Source organism: Nicotiana tomentosiformis, chromosome 7 (genome assembly GCF_000390325.3).
Source record: "Nicotiana tomentosiformis chromosome 7, ASM39032v3, whole genome shotgun sequence".
NCBI classification, from domain to species: Eukaryota; Viridiplantae; Streptophyta; class Magnoliopsida; order Solanales; family Solanaceae; genus Nicotiana; species Nicotiana tomentosiformis.
The window spans coordinates 68,496,284-68,497,372 of NC_090818.1; the positions used below are offsets into that span (position 1 = coordinate 68,496,284).

Here is a 1,089-nt window from a genome sequence, read left to right on the forward strand (position 1 = left end):
TTCGGAGTCCCTGTTGGAAAGTTGTTAGGGTTCATCGTCAGCCAAACTACTTGTTCTGGTCCCACCAGAATTTGGGAGACCTCTGCTACTCTATTTATCTGTACTGGATGGGGCTTTCGGCTGTGTCTTGGGACAACACGATGAGACGGGAAGAAAGGAACAAGCCATATACTATCTAAGTAAGAAGTTCACATCCTACGAAGCACGATATTCTTTGCTGGAGCGCACATGCTGCGCTTTGACGTGGATAGCTCAGAAGTTGAGGCACTACTTCTGTGCCTACACCACATATCTCAAATCAAGAATGGATTTGTTAAAATACCTCTTCCAGAAACCCATGCTCACAGAAAAGTTAGCAAAATGGCAGATACTACTGAGTGAGTTCGACATCATCTATGTAACTCAGAAAGCCGTCAAGGGACAAGCATTGGCAGATCACTTGGCAGAAAATCCTGTGGGAGGAGAATACGAACCACTAAAAACTTATTTTCCCGATGAAGAGGTATCATTCGTAGGAGAAGATATCACCGAAACCTATGACAGTTGGAGAATATTTTTCGATGGAGCTGCAAATTTCAAAGGAGTATGTATTGGAGCAGTTTTGGTATCAGAGACGGGTCAACATTGTCCGGTATCCGCAAAACTTAGATTTTCGTGTACCAATAATATGGCAGAATACGAGGCTTGCATCTTATGGCTCAAGTTGGCCATTGACATGAACGTTCAGGAATTGCTGGTAATTGGAGATTCAGACCTTTTGGTACATAAGGTTTTAGGAGAATGTGCTACAAAGAATACCAAATATTGCCATATTTGTACTACGTACAAGAGTTGATGAAGAGATTCACAAAGATAGAGTTCAAACATGTTCTGAGAATCCATAATGAGTTCACAGATGCGTTGGCCACTCTATCTTCCATGATACAACACCCAGACAATAATTTCATCGATCCTATTCCAGTAGGGATCCATAATCAACCAACTTATTGTGCTCATGTTGCAGAAGAAACTGATGGGAATCTGTGGTTCCATGACATCAAAGAATACTTGGCAAAAGGAGAGTACCCGGAACACTCAAATCATACTCAG

At 42.0% G+C, this 1,089-nt stretch overlaps 1 protein-coding gene across 1 annotated transcript; it reads left to right on the forward strand.

The window, feature by feature from the left end:
* Nucleotides 1–304: 304 nt before the first annotated feature.
* LOC138895742 (uncharacterized) lies at nt 305–835 on the forward strand. The gene has a single exon (XM_070180468.1). It carries the CDS (start codon nt 305–307, stop codon nt 833–835), a length of 531 nt encoding a protein of 176 aa, XP_070036569.1.
* The last annotated feature ends 254 nt before the right edge of the window (nt 836–1,089 follow it).